Source organism: Danio rerio, chromosome 20, assembly GCF_052040795.2.
Source record: "Danio rerio strain M-AB ecotype USA chromosome 20, GRCz13ab, whole genome shotgun sequence".
In the NCBI taxonomy this organism is placed as follows: Eukaryota; Metazoa; Chordata; class Actinopteri; order Cypriniformes; family Danionidae; genus Danio; species Danio rerio.
In genome coordinates, this window is record NC_141040.1 from 60,080,001 (window position 1) to 60,095,753 (window position 15,753).

Genomic DNA, 15,753 nt, shown 5'->3' on the forward strand with positions numbered 1-15,753 from the left:
ATCCCCCCGACAAGCACCGCCCTACGCTTCGAACCAGACTAGAACAGCCGTGGATCGAGTATGGGAGGGAGGGTCATTGGCAGGGTGGCGGGAGCCACCGTACGTCCTATGGTGTAGGTGTTGGTTGTGAGGAGGAGGAACCCAGTCCAGAGAACAGCAAATATGCGCCTTAGGCTTCGCACGGCTTACCCCTCACGTCACTTCATCCTGCCAACCGTGTTCACCGTTGGGTTCTACGAGCGAGGAGGGAGGGGCAGAGCGTCACCGTGGGAGGACCCGAGAGGGGAACTTTGCCCGACCCCCCCCAAAGGATCTCCACCCTCTCCTTGCTCAACCTTATTAGATCCGATACCTTCTTGCTGTATCCCGCTGGGATTTTCATTGCAGGGATGCGTAAAATGTCCTCATGATGTCGATAGAGTACAGGAGCACTCTCCGACTCAAGAGTCTGGAGAAGACCTTCACTCTTTCCCTGCTCAATCCCATCAGTTCCAGCACTTTGGAGTTGCTGGCGAGCCAAAGTCCGCGTGCACCCAACGGAAGCCCATGTATGTCGACCCTTCTTACGCCCAGCTCCCGAGCGATCGCTTCTTTGTGCGGGCCGTAGTAGCTGATCTTGTCCTTTCCGGCATTCTGGAGGGTATCCGGAGCGAACTCGTACCTTACTGTGACGTCAATGACCAATGCCTCATCCCCGAGGATGAGTACCAGGTCGAGCCTTCTCAGTTCCCCAGCCGGAGTTCTGAAGGCCCATTCCTGGCGTACCTCCCAACCCCGGGTTTCGGCTTCGGCCTTCAGGAGGTCGCATATTTTGTTATGACGCCTGATTCTGGCTCCCTGCACCGCCGGACATTTGCCGAGGATGTGAGAGCTGGACTCCAACCGGGATGAGCACCGCCTGCAGGCCGCACCCGCTTTGCTCCTGCCCCTTTGCTGGAATTCGAGGGTGGGGTATACACATGCTCGCAGTTGTAGAGCGGCGATGTAGTGCCGCTCTTTGAACCCTGCCGGCTTCCTGAGCCATCCGTTAGCCACCTTGTTTCTGAAGAAGCCGGCTATACCCACACCCTGGATCGGCAGGCCCATCCAGTGTTGGAATTCTTCCAGTCTCCAATCGCTCGGCATTGGGCAGCGAGGTACCAGATCGTTAGCGACCTCCTCCCCTTCCTGGTACTGATTCGCCCCGAACACCCGTGGGAGCGCACTCTCCTCTCCCCCGGCCCGCATCCAGGCCTTTTTGAATTTCTGTTCGACTCGGGAGCCGCACATCATGGCCTTCATCAACGGGTCCGATGAGTTGGCCAAGCGGAACATTCGTCTCGCCTGCATTGATGGGATGTGCCGAGTGAGCTTGCATATACCGAGGCCACCATTACAGTTCTTGGCATACAACAGCCCGTTGCAGGTTGACGGTGGAAGATGCAGCCATTTCTTCACCGCCTTCCTGATTGTCCCATCCAGGTTCTGGAGCATGACGTCGCCGGCCCCACCGTGATCAGCCAGGTAGAAGAGTCGCGGGATGGCAAACTGATTGAGAATGTATACCTTCTGTGAGGGTTTGAGCAGTGACTTCCCAATGCGCTTGCACCATCGGTCTAGTGCCACTGTAAGGTCAGGCTTTTCAATCCCTGCCCAAGGATTGACTTTTACTCCCAGATATTTGATGGAGTTTTCGATGTTCGTTAGCTGCAGGGCCTTGCCCCCCAGAACCCATGGGGGGCAGTCGTTCACTGTGAAGGCACCTCTGCAGGGCCTGACCATGAAACTGTGGCACTTTTTGGGTTGGACTGTAAGGCCGGTGGTTAGGCAGAATTCGTCTACAAGCGCAAGGTTGTGTGCCATTCCCTCCCACGAGCCCGCAACCAGTGCCAGGTCATCCGCGAACGCTAAAGCTGTCACTTTGTGACCTTCGGCCTCATACCCTTTGCCTGTGCGTTCGAGACTTTGGATGAGGGGATCCAAAGCTAGGTTGAAAAGCAACGGGGATAGGGGATCCCCCTGCTTGACACCAACCCTCACTGGGATATCTGGTCCCTCCCTTCGGCCTAACTCGACACTTGTGCAGCTGTTTGTGTAAATCTCCCGGATCAGATTTACCATGTGGGGGTCCACGTTCATCCGTTCAAGAACCGACAGCAAGTGTTCATGAGAGACGGTGTCAAACGCTTGTGCAAAATCGACAAACACCACCGCCAGTTGGCTGCGCTTTTCTTTGGAGTGACGGAGAACGCATTGGAGCAGCTCGAGGTTCTCCGAGCACCCGGGGCTCTGTCGAAACCCTCTCTGTCTGGGGTGCAACGGGCATGCCTCTGTCAATCTTGTGTTGATCACCCTCGTGAAAAGCCGCAAGACCATCGACCCGATGGTGATTGGTCTCCAGTTGCCAATCTCCATCGCCGCCCCTGGGTCCGAGGTCTTGGGCAGTAGCACCGTTCGACTTTTCTTCAAGCGTTCGGGAATGACACCTGTGAACCACCACATGTTAAACAGCTGTGTGAGGGTCTCGCATTCGGGGTCCCAGTTGGAAATGTCCCTTTTTCCAACACCATCTGGGCCCGGTGCGGATGTATTCGATGCATGTCGGAGGCTATTTTGGACCTCGCTTATGGAGATTGGCCCGAGGAGGTGGGCGTTGTTTGCCCTTTCTTCCGTCCCAAATCGTCCCAGCCCGGCAAAGGGTCTTGGATTCGCCCATTTGCTTTTAAAGTGTTCGTGAATCACCTCTCCTGTGATTGGGCACTTCGTTTCACCTTTGCCGTCTAGGATGTTCGCGGCCAGGCGGGCTGGGTCTTTCCGGAACCGAATTTGGCAGTTGTGGTAGGCGCGGCGTTTAGCGAGTAATTTGAGCCGGCGTCCCCACCTGCCTCTCCTCCGTTTAGGCGCAACAAAAGTTACGGGCCTTCGGGTCAACCTCCCTGCAGGTAGGCCCTGCAGTGTCCTTTGCGTCGCCGCGTCAACCAGCTCAGGGAGCCGATCGTTGCCATCCAACCATGCAGCGAGAACGCTGTCGATCACCGTACCTCCGTCTCTCGTCGCCCTTACCCATCTACTGGCTACCTCCCAGAGCTGGTCCCGGAGGCCTCCTGCGGGCAGATTGGGCTGTGGTGAGAGGATCGGTGGATTTGCTGGGGGCTCGGACGGTTCTCTGGGCGTTCTCGCACATCTGGGACGTTTAGGGGGGATCCCTTCCCCAGAGGGACCTTCCCCAGCGTCAGCCCTTTCGATTCCAGCTCTCCCCTCTCCATCTGTCGAGGTCCCTTTTTCTTGCCTGTCTTGAGCAATTCTTTTCCTATTGCGGATTTCTGAGTGGACGTGCATCTCATGTATACTACACGCTCTCCTTGTGTCAAATGTCCTATTGCATCCCTCGCACTTAACCACTTTCTCAGGCGGCTCGCCTGTCGGTCCGCGACATTTCGGAATGTGACAGAGGACGGAATGGCAACCCGGAGAGGTTTTTCCACATGATTCACAGCTGAATCTAACGGGCACTGTTCCGTGGCGAAATGCAAAGTGTCTTTGCACTTTCACCGCCGTGCTCGCCGACCCGCCACATAGGGGGCAGTTGAAGTCCCGGAGCGGCAGGATCACCACCACTCCCGGGTGCTCCCCCTGCTCCCCGTCCGCCATAGGTTCAGGCAGGGCTTGGGTGCCCGTTGGTATGGGGTTAGATGGTATCGGCCCATTGGGCTCCTCGACCGAGCTTTCGTCGTTTGGACTGCCGCGTTGTGCGTTCCATCCTGCTGGTGTCTGATCACGACCTCGACGCCCCTCGCTGAGGCGCGTCAAGACAACCGAGCATTCTCGTAGTCCTAAGCCATGCGTAAGTGTTCGTTTAGCCTCTGGTTTGCGCTTAGGATCTCGCGTTACGAAAGGGACCCGACCCAAAGATCCCTCCGTGGCACCTTCTACTGGGCGACGGGCCATCCAGTATGACTTTCCTTTTGCTGTACTTTCCATGTTTTTAAAGAGGCGGAGGTTAACCCACTCCAAGGGTCATGGATCTGACTCATTGTCGTTAGTCACGCCATTGTCATTGCCGGATGGCCACTGTCGTACGCTCGTGATTCCTGGCCTGGAGGTCACGACGGGGGGATTGGGTAGGGGGGATTATTCGTTAGGCCCAAATCGGGGAGGTTCTGGATCATCCCATAACGGATGAGTTTGACGTCATCCGGGAAGCTGCCTACCCCAGGGGCATAATCATCCTATCGATCAGTTTTAGCCAGGCCCCACCAGAATGGACCCTCGACTCTATATTTCACCCATCCACGGGTCATCCTCCGGAAGAGCTATCAATCTGTCAATCCTTTCCGTGTCCGGGCCGGGTGAGGTTTCCCGTGTTGAGTCAAATTAAGCCGCAGGCTCCACTCCTGGTGGTGCCCTTCCGTCAATTCCTTTAAGTTTCAGCTTTGCAACCATACTCCCCCCGGAACCCAAAGACTCGTGGTTTCCCGCACGCTGCCCGGCGGGTCATGGGAATAACGCCGCCGGATCGCGGGTCGGCATCGTTTACGGTCGGAACTACGACGGTATCTGATCGTCTTCGAACCTCCGACTTTCGTTCTTGATTAATGAAAACATTCTTGGCAAATGCTTTCGCTTTCGTCCGTCTTGCGCCGGTCCAAGAATTTCACCTCTAGCGGCGCAATACGAATGCCCCCGGCCGTCCCTCTCAATCATGGCCCCGGGTTCCAGAAACCCACAAAATAGAACCGGAGTCCTATTCCATTATTCCTAGCTGCGGTATTCAGCGGCGGCTGGGCGGCCTGCTTTGAACACTCTAATTTTTTCAAAGTAAACGCTCCGGGCCCCGAGGTACCGGACACCCAGCTAAGGGCATCCGGGGGGCGCCGGGAGGCAGGGTCCGGGACAGGCGGTGGCTCGCCTCGCGGCGGACCGCCAGCCCACTCCCGAGATCCAACTACGAGCTTTTTAACTGCAGCAACTTTAATATACGCTATTGGAGCTGGAATTACCGCGGCTGCTGGCACCAGACTTGCCCTCCAATGGGTCCTCGCCCATGGGTTTAGGATACGCTCATTCCAATTACAGGGCCTCGAAAGAGACCTGTATTGTTATTTTTCGTCACTACCTCCCCGTGTCGGGAATGGGTAATTTGCGCGCCTGCTGCCTTCCTTGGATGTGGTAGCCGTTTCTCAGGCTCCCTCTCCGGAATCGAACCCTGATTCCCCGTTACCCGTGGTCACCATGGTAGGCGCCTAAAGTACCATCGAAAGTTGATAGGGCAGACATTCGAATGAATCGTCGCCGCCGCGGAGGGCGCGCGATCGGCCCGAGGTTATCTAGAGTCACCAAAGCGGCCGGGGGACGAGGCCCGACCCCCGAAGGGGGAGCCCACGCCGCACCCGGATGGGTTTTGGATCTGATAAATGCACGCGTCCCCGGCCCCCGGGGGGACCGGGTCGGCGCTCGTTGGCATGTATTAGCTCTGGAATTGCCACAGTTATCCAAGTAACGGATGGAGCGATCAAAGGAACCATAACTGATTTAATGAGCCATTCGCAGTTTCACTGTACCGGCCGTGTGCACTTAGACCTGCATGGCTTAATCTTTGAGACAAGCATATGTTACTGGCAGGATCAACCAGGTAGCCCCGAGCAGAGTGGTAGAGGAAGAGAGCTCTTCCTCGCTCACGGGTCTCGCGCTGCCGCTCGCGCCCCCGGAGGGGGCGAGGGAGGCGCGGCCGCTCGCTGTGTGGGGTTTTTGCGGGGTTGTGGTCACCGGGAAATGCGACGTGCTTCGCGGCGAGCCCGGCCGAAGAGCGGAGAGCGCCCGCACCGGCGCCGCCCTCCACTGTGAGAGAGCGGCGAGGGAGGCGCGTTGACCTTCGCTGGGCTGCCGGTGGAGGACTTTCGAGGTAGACCGGTCGTCTGAGTCCTTTTCCCAAGGAGCGAGGGAGTGCGGAGGAGGCCCGAAGGAGGCCTCGCTCTGCTGCGGGTCTGAAGCCCGAATCGGGGAGGAACCACCCTGCCCACAACGGTCCGAAGGGACCGGGCGAGGGGCCTACCCCAGGGGCGTCGTAAGTTCCCATCGGTCAGGTGACAGAACAGCAGGGCGCTGCTGCTATCGAAGTCACCCCCGGCAGTCGTTCCTGCTGAGGTGAGGGGCCCGTTTAGAAGAGAACGGTGCACCTTCTGGGGCCGTCGTTCTCCTCTAAGGTCTCCTCTAAAGACTTCCCAACAAGTGCTGAAAACCAAAGTCCACGAAGTTTCGCCTTCGCCGAAACCTCGATGGCAGGTCAGAGAAAACCGGGGTGGGGTGGGGGGGGCCCTATCGGCTGGTGGGGGGGTCCTCCCGCCTGGCGTCGACCCGTTCACGTGTCCTAGTAACCCAAAGTGTCCCAGCGCCCTGTCTTGTGCGTCTTGTGCGTGACTGTAGACATGTAGAGAGCCTTCCTCGTAACGTCCCCGGTGGATGTGTTCTGCAAGTGCCAGGCGAGCCCTCTCCAGGCCGAACATATTCCTGTTGAGCCTTAAACGAACGTCGACTCTTTGTGCCTTTTTTTTCTCTCTCCTTGAGAGTGAGGTGAATCGCCTTTTAGTTGGTTAAAAAATAAAAAAATAAAAAAAGTTTATTCAAGGATAACATCTAAACCCCCCCCCCCCCCACAATCCCCCCCCCCCACACACACACACAGAGGGATTCACTTTCCAATAGAAAATGTATAAAAAAAAAAAATTAAAAAAATCCTACCGATGACCCCAGGCCAGCCCATCAGCTTCTCTTTAAATAAAAAAAGAAAGAAATTTGTGAAAAAAAAAAAAAACTGCCGCAGACCCCCGGTCACCCCATCAGCTTCACTTTGCGAGAAAAAAAAAAAAAAAAAAAATAGAGTTAAAAAGTAGACCCCCGGCCATCCCATAGGCTTCACTTTGCAAGAAAAGTAGTAGAAGAAAAAAAATTGAAAAAGAAAACTACTTGTCACCGCAGAACCCCGGTCATCCCATTGGCTTCACTTTGCGAGAAAGAAAGAAAAAAAAAAACCGCTGACCCACAGCCAACCCACCAGCCTCACTTTGTAAAAAAAATAATAATAATAATTATAAACAGAGTATATCCCCGGCCATCCCATAGGCTTCACTTTGCAAGAAAAGTAGTAGAAGAAACAAAACTGGAAAAAAAAACTACCTGCCACCGCAGACCCCCGGTCATCCCATTGGCTTTACTTTGCGAAAAAACAAAAACTGATAAAATACTATATACATACCTACATATATATATATATATATATATATATATATATATATATATATATATATATATATATATATATATTTGTCTGTGTGTGTGTGTTAAAGGATATATCATGCTTCTACCAGAAATATCCCAGAGACCCACCATCCCCCAAGTGAGACTTTGTCATCTCATTGGCTTCACTTGGCAAAAAACAAAAACTGAAAAAATAAATAAAAATACCTCGTCCCCCGGCCACCCCATATGTATATATATATATATATATATATATATGTGTGTGTGTGTGTGTGTAATTACATATATGTGTTTGAGGTAAAGGATCTATCACGTTTCTACCAGAGACCCACCATCCCCCAAGTGAGAGTTGGACAAGTGTGCCCTAACCTGCCTAAGGGCGCCGCCCGAGGGTTGGGTCCCACGGGGCGCTTAATAGGGGCTTCGTGGAAGGCCGTTCCCGGACGCTGCGCGCCGCCCCCTAGATGATTTTTCCCGGCCCCCACGACCGTGCAGGCCCCTGGGGGAGGGTCCCCCGACCCGCTCCGAGGCGACGCCGTCCCCCTAGCTCCCCCGGTGGCCGCGCGGAAAGCCTTCGAAAAAGTCGTCTTTTTCGACCCAACCTGTTGCAATCTGGGGTTCGCCACGGGGTGGCAGCAGACTGACAGAGACCCCCTACGCGGGAGCGCTGAATAGGTGAGGCCTGGGAGTCCGGGGACAGCCTAAACCTCCCCCTTACAGCCTATAGGTAAGAAGAGCGCCGGCCCACCCTGCCGGGACCCCTCCCACCTACCACGAACAGCCTATTCGTCCAACTGAACACCTAAGTGGCCGGGAACGACCTATAGGTCCCCCTGAACACCTATATGGGCACGAACAGCCTATCTGTCCCCCTGAACACCTAATGGGCTGGGAATGACCAATCTGTTCCCCTGAACACCAATGTGGCCAAGAACAGCCTATTTGTCCCCCTGAACACCTAAATGGCCTGGAATGACCAATCTGTCCCCCTGAACACCAATGTGGCCACAAACAGCCTATCTGTCCCCCTGAACACCTAAATTGTGGGAACTACCCATACATCTCTCTGAACACCAATGTGGCCACAAACAGCCTATCTGTCCCCCTGAACACCTATGTGGCCACAAACAGCCTATCTGTCCCCCTGAACACCTAAATTGTGGGAACAACCCATACATCTTTCTGAACACCAATGAGGCCACGAACAGCCTAACTGTCCCACTGAACACCTATGTGGCCACGAACAACCTATCTGTCCCCCTGAACACCTATGTGGCCACAAACAGCCTATCTGTCCCCCTGAACACCTAAATTGTGGGAACAACCCATACATCTCTCTGAACACCAATGTGGCCACAAACAGCCTATATGTCCCTCTGAACACCTATGTGGCCACGAACAGCCTATCTGTCCCCCTGAACACCTATGTGGCCACAAACAGCCTATCTGTCCCCCTGAACACCTAAATTGTGGGAACAACCCATACATCTCTCTGAACTCCAATGTGGCCACGAACAGCCTATCTCTCCCCCTGAACACTTATGTGGCCACGAACAGCCTATCTGTCCCCCTGAACACTTAAATTGTTGGAAAAATCCATCTGTCTCTCTGAACACCTATGTGGCCACAAACAGCCTATCTGTCTTCTGAACACCTAAATTGTGGGAACAACCCATACAGCTCTCTGAACACCAATGTGGCCACAAACAGCCTATATGTCCCCCTGAATACCTAAATTGTGGGAAAAACCCATCCGTCTCTCTGAACACCTATGTGGCCACGAACAGCCTATCTGTCCCCCTGAACACCTATGTGGCCACAAACAGCCTATCTGTCCCCCTGAACACCTAAATTGTGGGAACAACCCATACATCTCTCTGAACTCCAATGTGGCCACGAACAGCCTATCTGTCCCCCTGAACACCTAAATTGTTGGAAAAATCCATCTGTCTCTCTGAACACCTATGTGGCCACGAACAGCCTATCTGTCCCCCTGAACACCTATGTGGCCACAAACAGCCTATCTGTCTTCTGAACACCTAAATTGTGGGAACAACCCATACATCTCTCTGAACACCAATGTGGCCACAAACAGCCTATCTGTCCCCCTGAATACCTAAATTGTGGGAACAACCCATACATCTCTCTGAACACCAATGTGGCCACAAACAACCTATATGTCCCTCTGAACACCTATGTGGCCACGAACAGCCTATCTGTCCCCCTGAACACCTATGTGGCCACAAACAGCCTATCTGTCCCCCTGAACACCTAAATTGTGGGAACAACCCATACATCTCTCTGAACTCCAATGTGGCCACGAACAGCCTATCTCTCCCCCTGAACACTTATGTGGCCACGAACAGCCTATCTGTCCCCCTGAACACTTAAATTGTTGGAAAAATCCATCTGTCTCTCTGAACACCTATGTGGCCACAAACAGCCTATCTGTCTTCTGAACACCTAAATTGTGGGAACAACCCATACAGCTCTCTGAACACCAATGTGGCCACAAACAGCCTATATGTCCCCCTGAATACCTAAATTGTGGGAAAAACCCATCCGTCTCTCTGAACACCTATGTGGCCACGAACAGCCTATCTGTCCCCCTGAACACCTATGTGGCCACAAACAGCCTATCTGTCCCCCTGAACACCTAAATTGTGGGAACAACCCATACATCTCTCTGAACTCCAATGTGGCCACGAACAGCCTATCTGTCCCCCTGAACACCTAAATTGTTGGAAAAATCCATCTGTCTCTCTGAACACCTATGTGGCCACGAACAGCCTATCTGTCCCCCTGAACACCTATGTGGCCACAAACAGCCTATCTGTCTTCTGAACACCTAAATTGTGGGAACAACCCATACATCTCTCTGAACACCAATGTGGCCACAAACAGCCTATCTGTCCCCCTGAATACCTAAATTGTGGGAAAAACCCATCCGTCTCTCTGAACACCTATGTGGCCACGAACAGCTTATTTGTCCCCCTGAACACCTATGTGGCCACAAACAGCCTATCTGTCCCCCTGAACACCTATGTGGCCACAAACAGCCTATCTGTCTTCTGAACACCTAAATTGTGGGAACAACCCATACATCTCTCTGAACACCAATGTGGCCACAAACAGCCTATCTGTCCCCCTGAATACCTAAATTGTGGGAAAAACCCATCCGTCTCTCTGAACACCTATGTGGCCACGAACAGCTTATTTGTCCCCCTGAACACCTATGTGGCCACAAACAGCCTATCTGTCCCCCTGAACACCTATGTGGCCACAAACAGCCTATCTGTCTTCTGAACACCTAAATTGTGGGAACAACCCATACATCTCTCTGAACACCAATGTGGCCACGAACAGCCTATCTGTCCCCCTGAACACCTATATGGCCACGAACAGCCTATCTATCTTCCTGAACACCTATGTGGCCAGGAACGACCTATCTGTCCCCCTGAAAACCTAAATGCCAAGTAACGATCTACAAGTCCCCCTGGATGCCAATGTGGCCACGATCAACCACTCAAGCCCTCAGACCAGCATCTTATTAGGCTGTCTGTGGACATCCCACCTGTAGCTTATTAGGCTGTCTGTGAACATCCCACCTGTAGCTTATTAGGCTGTCTGTGGACATCCCACCGGTAGCTTATTAGGCTGTCTGTGGACATCCCATCTGTAGCTTATTAGGCTGTCTGTGGACATCCCACTAGGCTGTCTTTGGACATCCCACCTGTAGCTTTTTAGGCTTTCTGCGGACATCCCACCGGTAGCTTATTAGGCTGTCTGTGGACATCCCATCTGTAGCTTATTAGGCTGTCTGTGGACATCCCACTAGGCTGTCTTTGGACATCCCACCTGTAGCTTATTAGGCTGTCTGTGGACATCCCACCTGTAGCTTATTATGCTGTCTGCGGACATCCCACATGTAGCTTATTAAGCTGTCTGCGGACATCCCACCTGAAGCTTATTCAGTGGACCCTAAATAGGCTCTCTGTGGACGTGTCCCTTGTAGAATAACTTGTTTCAGAATATTTTTTTTAGAAATATTGGTCCCCTCGATGGCCACAAACAGCCTAATTGTCCCCCTGACCACCTTTCTGACCACAGGCAGCCTAGTTGTTCTCCTGATCACCTATACATCATCTCACCTGATTTTAAGGCGAAGGTGATTTTTCAATTGACTAGGATGATTGGTCTGATGGCAATTTTCTAAACGATTTGTATTACGGTGGGTGCAAAGGGGATTTTCCTAGGAATAAGGATGAGAGCAGGTCCGAAGGCGATTTTTCAAGCGATTCGGGTGATAGTGGGTCCAAAGTCGATTTTTAAAGCAATTCGGGTGATGGTGGGTCAAAGGCGATGTTTAAAGCGATTCGGGTGATGGTGGGTCAAAAAGGCGATGTTTAAAGCGAATTCGGGTGATGGTGGGTCAAAAAGGCGATGTTTAAAGCGAATTCGGGGGATGGTGGGCTGAATCCGTTTTTTCAAGCCATCTAAGTCAAGTTCATGTTCAAGTTCACCGGTTAGCTTGTCGCATACCCCTTCCATGTCTCTAGCTGTGCCCCAGCAAGTGCACGGCTTGCCAGTCACATGGCAGCAGGTTGCACTCCCACTCACCCCCGTTTCCTCTGACCTGCCATCGAGGTATCGGGGGAGGTGAAGAATTGTTGGATTGGAGAGCACTGTGATAACAAAGAGACACTTGGAAGACTGACCCCCAAGTCCCAAGTCCCAAAACAGATACAAAGCGATTGCTAGTAAAAGAGACACTTGGAAGACTCAGACCCCCAAGTCCCAAGTCCCAAGACAAGAGATATAAAGACTTTCTGAGTGAAAGAGACACTTTAAAAACCCCGATAAGGGGGAGAAAGAAAGGTTTCAGGATGGGTGTGGAAACCTGCCCGCTTTGCATGCGGATGTATGCTCGGCTAAGCCAGCACTTGACAGTGACGCACAAAGTGGAGAATAAGCAAGAGAGGAAGCTGCTCCTGGCACTGGAGTCTGGCCGAGTTGATGCCAGGGCTGGCATGTGTCCCGTGCCAGCCTGCGGAAAATTCTCAAGCCGGCTTGACCGGCACATCAGGACTCATAGTGAAATTTCCCTGGTGGCGCAGGATGAGGCTCTCCGGTTGTGCAAGAGAAGACAGATCCTGAGCAAGCTCACTGTGCTCAGGGCCACGAACCCAGATGTTCCCATGGTTTCCACTCTCGACTTGGAGGAGCTGCAGGAGTTGGAGGAAGCCACCTTCCATCCTGATGAGGAGGAGCTGGAGGAGGAAGAATGTGCCAACCAAGGCTGCAAACGGCAAAAAGACTTGTTGCGGACCCAAGTGGTCGACCTGAATCAACAGGTAGACATATTAACAGACAGCCTCCGGAAGGTGACCAGGCGATACCGAATCTTAAAAAGGAGGTCTGCCAGCCTCGGTGCGACGCGAACAGGGCAGGTGGTCCGGAAGCTCCTATCTTCTCTTGGACCAGAGGAAGAGGACGACACCCCAGTCAGCCCTGCTGCCCCCGCTGACCCCGCCGACCACGACCAGGCCACCTCAGCTGGTGAACCGTCCAGTTCTAAGCAGTCCATCGAGCAAAAGGATAAAGTCGGTGAGGAGCAACCGTCGGCAAGTGGCAGTCAGCAGTCGCCTGAGAAAAGCCCTCCCCCCTATCCAGACCACGTGTCAGCACTCAGTGAGTATGCCTTTCCTCTAACTGTTTGTATCTTTTGCAAATGTCGATTTCTAATCTCTCTTTGCCTTGTTTGTGCAGATGACATGCTGGAGGATTATCGCCGCTTCAAGGAAGGCCCAGATGCCAGCTATAAGCTGAAGGAAAATGTAAGCTGCCAGGTCTACAGGATCAAAAAGTTCATTGCTTACATGTCAGAGGGAAAAAGCAAGCTGTCCGACTTTCTCTTTCTGAACAACAAAGCAAAGATACACATGTGGGTTAGCTCCCTCCGTCAGGCCCACATGACGGTCACCACCCTACAACACTACGTACTGAACGTGGGATGCTTCATGCAGTACCTGGCGGAGACCCCTCCGCCATCGTGCCGGCTGTCCAAGCAGTCGCTGATCGGACTTCGACGGGAGATAGCAGCGATAAGAAGGTCTTTGAAGAGGGGAGTGGCCATTCACCAGACGACGGTGAAAACCCAAAAAGAGGAGCGAGTGATTTCAAAAGCCATCCTCCTAAAGTGCCGGGAACTGGCAGCCAAGGCAATACCCGACCTTCTGAGTAAGTAGTCCCACCTTTGCTTGACTCTGTGTAACACCTGAGGTTTTGAGCTTTAATGTTGTACTGTCTCCTGCCTGTGTGTAGGCCTCTTGGAAAATGACCCAAATCAAAAGAACCAGTGGCAGTTCTACGGGCACTTTGCTGCATTGTTGTCAGCCCTTTATGGTCACAGAGGCGGGGTATTCCAAAACATTACGATGCAGGAGGTGTTGGGGGCACAAAGGTCCGTCTCGGAGAAGGCTTACCTGATTAACGTGAGTATCTATTACATTGGTGCACTTGTGTGTTGTCTTTGCGTAACCCTAAACCGTCTCGTCTTCTGCATGTATCCACAGGTGACAAGCCACAAAACCAATCAATATTTTGGCCCTGCTCAAATTGCCCTAACAGAAGAGGAGTGGGGTTGGGTGCAGCGCTTCTTAAGCATCAAGGACAAGCTGCCAGGGGGGACGAACCCAAAATACTTGTTTTTCACATCAACACCCAACCCCTGTAAAAACCTAAATAATTACTTCCAGGACGCCTGGAAGTCAATGGGCCTACCCGGGTGTCCCACCTTCACAGACGTGAGAAGCTCCATCGCCAGCCACGTAAGTGATCGCACGCATAGCTCACGTGTCTTGCTAGACTTGAGAATGCCATTTGTTTGACCGATTTTTCTCTACTGTTTACAGGCCAGGTTTACGCACTCCACAGAGGACCGGCTCAAGATCTCCAAGTTTATGTGCCACGACCTGAGGACAGCCGACAAATTCTACGTGGTGAACCTCTCTGCCCAGCAGGCCATGGAGCACCGCCGTCTGTTCGAGAGTGCTTTAGAGGGAGCAGAAAGGAGCCCACCGAAGCAGAGTCCTGTGAAAAGGAAGAGGCCTTCGAAGTCCGAGAAGAGCAGAAAGAAGCAGCGCCAGAGGCCTGATGAGTCACCAAAGAGCACCACCTCAGAAGAGCTGGTGCTACAGCTGCAGGAATCCGGCACATCAAGTCTCGAGGGCACTGAGGTAAGCGGACACCTTAAAAGCAAACTTGACACTTTTGTACAGTTTTGTGTAATGGTGACTAATCATGTTCTTGTTTTCTCCTTTGACAGAGTGAAAGAACGGCTGGGGAGGACGGCCATTGAAAAGCACAAGAGGTGTAAATAGACACTTTTGCACCACACAATGCACTTTATTGGACTGAACTGTTTTGTTAAACCTTACATTGCACTTTATTTGTGTGTACTGTTCTGTTACATGTTTCTAATTAAATGCTGTGATTGTTGTTTCCATTGTTTATTGTGAAACCAGTGTTCAAATGTTTGTTCCTTTATTAGTGTTCAATAAAACAACTTGTTATTTTAATTCCTGTGTCTGTCATATTTCCCCCAACACCCCCCCCCCCCCCCTGTTGGGAAGGAGGGGCACCAAGGGAAGGGGTCGACTGATCCTTTTCTCTTTTTTTTTTTAAAGTCATTATGGGTCACTAGCAGCACACAGTCTTTTTGTGGTTCACTGAAATGTCTACGAGTAGATGCAACAACGGCCAGGGTCGACTGACCCCTTCTCTTTGCCAAGTCTTTTGGGGGTCACCAGCAGCACACAGTCTATTTGTGGTCCACTAAACAGTCTATGAGTGGGATGTCCACAGGTAACTTATTAGGCTTCAGGTGGGAAGTCCGCAGACAACTTAATAAGCTACAGATGGGATGTCCACAGAAAGCCTGCCTAGGGTCCATTGAATAAGCTACAGGTGGGATGCACCAAAGGCAGGGGTCGGCCAACCCCTTCACTTTGCTAAGTCATTTGGGGGTCACCAGTGGCACACAGTCTGTTTGTGGTCCACTGAACAGTCTATGAGTGGGATGTCCACAGACAACCTATTAAGCTGTCTGTGGACATCCCACCTGTAGCTTATTTGAACAGGCCTAGGTAGGCTGTTTGTGGACACCCCTGTAAAGGGCCACCATTCCCAGCAGGAACAATTTTGAGGTTCATTAGGGGGAGCAGAGGGGTCAGGAGGCCCCACTCAGCAGTTTTTTCCATGTCGGAGCTCACCAAAAGACTTCTGTGACCTAAAAAAGCTCTGTCCATTAAGCCTATTTGGGCCCACTCAAATAAGTTACACGTGGGATGTTTTACATGATTTTTCCACCCAAGTGATCAAACTTCAACAGATCCCCAAAAAAAACCTTTGAAGGTGGATCCCCACATCCCCCTGAGTTGCCCCATGTTGTTAAAACCTCAACATTCCACTGTCCAGCAACCACCTATTTTTATGAATGGAATAGATTGTACATGGGAT

The 15,753-nt window shown here is 52.3% G+C and overlaps 1 protein-coding gene and 1 pseudogene across 1 annotated transcript; one reads left to right on the top strand and one right to left on the bottom strand.

Annotated features, from left to right (window-relative positions):
* Positions 1-4,430: 4,430 nt before the first annotated feature.
* LOC147839552 (18S ribosomal RNA) lies at positions 4,431-5,611 on the bottom strand (annotated as a pseudogene).
* A 6,274-nt stretch (positions 5,612-11,885) lies between these two features.
* On the top strand, positions 11,886-14,813 carry LOC147839553 (uncharacterized). The gene is made up of 6 exons (XM_087299028.1): positions 11,886-12,924; positions 13,003-13,473; positions 13,558-13,727; positions 13,809-14,063; positions 14,148-14,471; positions 14,561-14,813. The coding sequence occupies exons 1-6, from the start codon at positions 12,120-12,122 to the stop codon at positions 14,591-14,593; spliced, it is 2,058 nt and encodes a 685-aa protein (XP_087155154.1). The 5' UTR covers positions 11,886-12,119; the 3' UTR covers positions 14,594-14,813.
* Positions 14,814-15,753: the final 940 nt, after the last annotated feature.